Below are 3973 nucleotides of genomic sequence, written 5' to 3' on the forward strand. Positions count from 1 at the left end.
TATACCCGGGGTTTTAGGAGCTTGGGGTCTTCCGCAGCTGACTTCGGGCTCAGAAGCAGCGTCAATAAACTTCGCAGATTGCATCTACCAGAAGGGTCCTGACCATTCTTGTCTCGGTCCGTGTTGCGCCGTGTCATCCGCGCGCCACACTTGGTAACTGGCATTTAATTTGAAATTCGAGCCCCCTCTATTCAGTTCCTTTCAGTGGCTGTGGTAATTATATAATTGTCAATTTGAGAGGATTATGAGTGAAAGGGTGGAGCCTAGTCTGTCAATTGGATCATAGCCAATGAGGCTTCTGTGTGGGAATGGCCTTCTGAGAATTCTGGGAAATCTGGTATTTCCTCCTTGGAGGTGAGAGACTCTCTGCTCACACACTGGGAGACAGAGTAGCTGACAAGACATATGGACCCACCCTAATGCAGCCCTGTGTGCAGAGAGCCATGCAGAGACCCCTGCCAGCGCTGAGATGTTTCAAATGCCACTGGTTTCAAAGACTTTCTACCCACTAGCCTGTGATCTTCTACATTCAGTGTCATTGCATGTTTCTTGAGTCTGAAGAGGACCTTATAGATTGGTATCAGACATATGGGCTAATATCAGACTTATGAACGTGATCTGGACTGGGCTAGGATGTTTTCTCAGTGTTCAATTGCTCTTGCATATAAATCTCTTTCTTATACACATATGTATGCCCATGGATTTGTTTCTCTAGTCTACCCAGACTGCCACAGTGGCCTTACACTGTGAGAATGGCTGTGGCAAATTGGAGGTTGATTTCACCATTTAGTCAATTAGTTGTGAGTGTAAAAGCAGGAGTTTCCTTCTTCAGAGGAAATGGATGGTTATGATGTTACATTGGGACACTAGGTTATCAAGACTCAAATTATAACTTGAGAAAAAGGTCACAGGGCGAGGAAGAAAATAAATACATTTTAAAAACTATGTCCAAGAAGAAAATTTGGGTGTGATTACAGATTCATGGAATTTATAGATGTAAATACATATGAAGTCCTACTTAGTGTTTAAAAGAATTGTGTGGTCAAATCAACCGCAAGCCTTGCCTTTAAAAGCCTTGGATGTAAAAGAGCCCCCAGAGCCCCAAACATGTGCCAGCTGGAAATGGGCAGTGAAAACTATGAACTCTCCCAAGGAGAGCTTACTTCTCAATGCTCACTTCAGGTGTGGCTTTGGAAGAGACTGAACAAAGAGGAACCTGCCAGAGTAGGTAAGCTTGCTGCAGTACTTTCTGTACCAGGGGCTACAGAAATTAGCAAACAAGTGTATTATTCACCCTTGAGAACAGAAACAGTATGTAGTTATAGAACTCCCTCCAGTGCATGGCTGGGAGTAGACTGATGTAATAACCATGCTGGAGGATTCTATTATTTATATGGACACTGGCTACGGAACGTCACTGAACTCTCAAAGTTCTGATCCAGTCTATCTATGGAGAAGCATTTGGGAATCGCTAAGATGGGAGAAAGTGGAGAGACTCACAAAGGGACCAGTTGCTGTTGAATGGACTCCAAAATATGGCTTCCAAGGACCTTCCTTCCAAGGACTCAAACCTCCAACCTTTTCGGTTAATTTCTGAATACTTGAACTTTTGCACCAACCAGGAACTCCATAAATAATGATAGCTTTTGATAGGGTGCCAAGTACTATGCACTCTGGATCCACACATTCCCTCAGATATGTACTATTTTATGTGCGTTTAACAAGTAGGGACACTGAGATGCAGTTAAGTAATCTGAGATGTAACTGGACATTTTAGAGCTAGGATTCCAAACTATGAAGCTTACTTACAGAGTATTGACCCAAGATTCAAAACTATGGTGCTGACCTCCACAGTATTGACTCTTAATCCTATCATATTTTATCATCATAGACATATACTATAAATGATGAACCACAAAAGGGAGACAAAGCCTATACACAAATAAATTACATATAAGGATATGCATTATCTAGTAAAGGAGACATTAAACCTTTTACAATCTACCAGAATATAAACTCTTCATTACCTTTGAACCTTGATAGGTACTTGCTTTGTTTACTGATGAATCATTAGTTCCTAGCACACCATCTGGCTCACAGTAGGTGCTCAATAATATTTGTTAAATGAATGAAGAATTGAGTACCAGAGTTCTATAGTATCAGATTGACACACTGGCTGCAACAACGGGTTCAAATAGAGGACTGAGTGTGAAGACAGCACTGGCTGGGCAATGTTTTATTCTGTTGTACATAGGGTTACTATGAGCTGGAAACAGCTCAACAGCATTTAACAATAACATTGTATTAGATAGCATACTATCGAGATGTTAAACGTAATTTGCCCTATTGCTTACAGCGTTTAGTATACCAGGACCAACAAATGGTCCCAGAACTAAACTAGGAGAAAAGTGCACTGTCTGCTCATTGTTGTCGTCTCCTTTATCTTTGCAATGGAAGGTGTCCCACCCTCCAAATCCATAGGCTTTGTGAAGGATTGCTTTTACCAAAGATTCTCACCTACTTTAACTTCTTAAGAGCTTCATTCATGTTCAGGAAGTAAATTGAGATCTCTGACATTTGCTCACTCTCATCCTCCTGTATGGCCCGTTCTTGTAGTTAGTGACATTGGGTGCACTCTGATGAGTTGCGATGCTGATCATCTGTACCTTATGTTGTACTGTATTTAAAAGAAAACTAGATTGATTTTATTTATTACGTCTCTATGGGAAGACTGTGGGCATATAGCAGTGATTAAGAATACCATGTAAAAATGCGTTTGTTTTAAAATTAAAGACAATAAGGATTCAATTGTGAAACAATTAAAAAAATCACATTTTAGATTCTCATTCCAAGAAGCTAGACCAATCTTTTCCTTCTTCTTTTTTTCAAGCTGCAGGTTTTCTTCCCAGTGAAGGAGGGAGAAAGGACAATCCAAACCATCCACAAATCTCTCATTTTTGCTAGTCAAGACTGAATTATGTCTTGAGTTAGTTATTTTCTGGTGATTCCAGACTTCAATGGTTAGTCGGCTACTTCTTTCTTGGCTCAAGGAATAAGAGGAGGGGGTAAATACATTTCAGTTCTTAAAAAAAAAGCAAGGCAAGGCAGACACACAAAATATGGGGACTCAGAGATCATATACTATCTAGCTTAATTGACGCTGTCTCTCAACCCCAACTGACAAGGATATTGCAACAATAGACAGATACCAACCCATGGAGGCTTCATCTCCATACAAAACAATCACCTCTCTCACTCCCACGAACAGGATGAGAGACCTGAGGTCCTACTAGCTCCAAAGGCATTCAAATAGACCAATTTTTCTTAACCCGGGCTCTTCCACCATGCTGCCTGGAGCTGCTGCTTCCAGAACACAAATTCGTAAAGGGGTGTCGTCGCACCATCGCTGGTAAGTCACAGCTTTGAAAAAAGGATCTCCGTCGCTAATAACAAAACCACCGGTGGAGCTAAATCGCAGTCGCCGTCCGACCTCGGTAGGACCGTTTAGGCCCTCGGCCAGGGCTGCACCTGGGGCGGAGCTTCCCCGTAGGTGCCGGGAGGCTCGCGGGACGGACCGGGGTGCGCGGGCAGCGCCCCGGAGCCGCTGGCCTGAGCGCAAAGCCCGGGTCCGCTCCCTGGGCGAGCTCACGTCCCGGCGAGGCAAACGTCTGCTTGGTCCGGAGCTTGGTTATGTCCGCCCTACTCGCCTCCGTGCGAAAGGCCAAGGGCTTTGGACCCACCACTGCCCAGGCCGAGCTCGCGCCGCCGACTCGAGGCGCGGTCCGGGGAGCAGAGAAAGCAATCGCGCCGAGGCGAGACACTGTCAATGGACACGGCATCTGCCAGGAAATCAACACTGTCAACGGACACGGCATCTGCGAGGAAATCATCTTCCTCCTTGGCTCGGCGCGTCGGTAGCGCCAGGGGACGATCCTCCCAGAAGATCCCGCCCGCCACCTCGCTCCGTCCACCC

At 44.6% G+C, this 3973-nt stretch overlaps 1 protein-coding gene across 1 annotated transcript in view; it reads right to left on the reverse strand.

Moving 5' to 3' along the window:
• Positions 1-3467: 3467 nt before the first annotated feature.
• The window catches only part of EPOP (elongin BC and polycomb repressive complex 2 associated protein), a 1652-nt gene continuing 1146 nt past the window's right edge, over positions 3468-3973 (reverse strand). The window contains exon 2 of the mRNA XM_013004711.1: positions 3468-3839. Within this exon, the coding sequence (XP_012860165.1) occupies positions 3468-3839 (372 nt within the window). The remainder of the gene's footprint in view (positions 3840-3973) is intronic.

Source organism: Echinops telfairi, unplaced genomic scaffold, assembly GCF_000313985.2.
Source record: "Echinops telfairi isolate 266 unplaced genomic scaffold, ASM31398v2 ScPeMD7_7400;HRSCAF=8409, whole genome shotgun sequence".
NCBI lineage: Eukaryota > Metazoa > Chordata > Mammalia > Afrosoricida > Tenrecidae > Echinops > Echinops telfairi.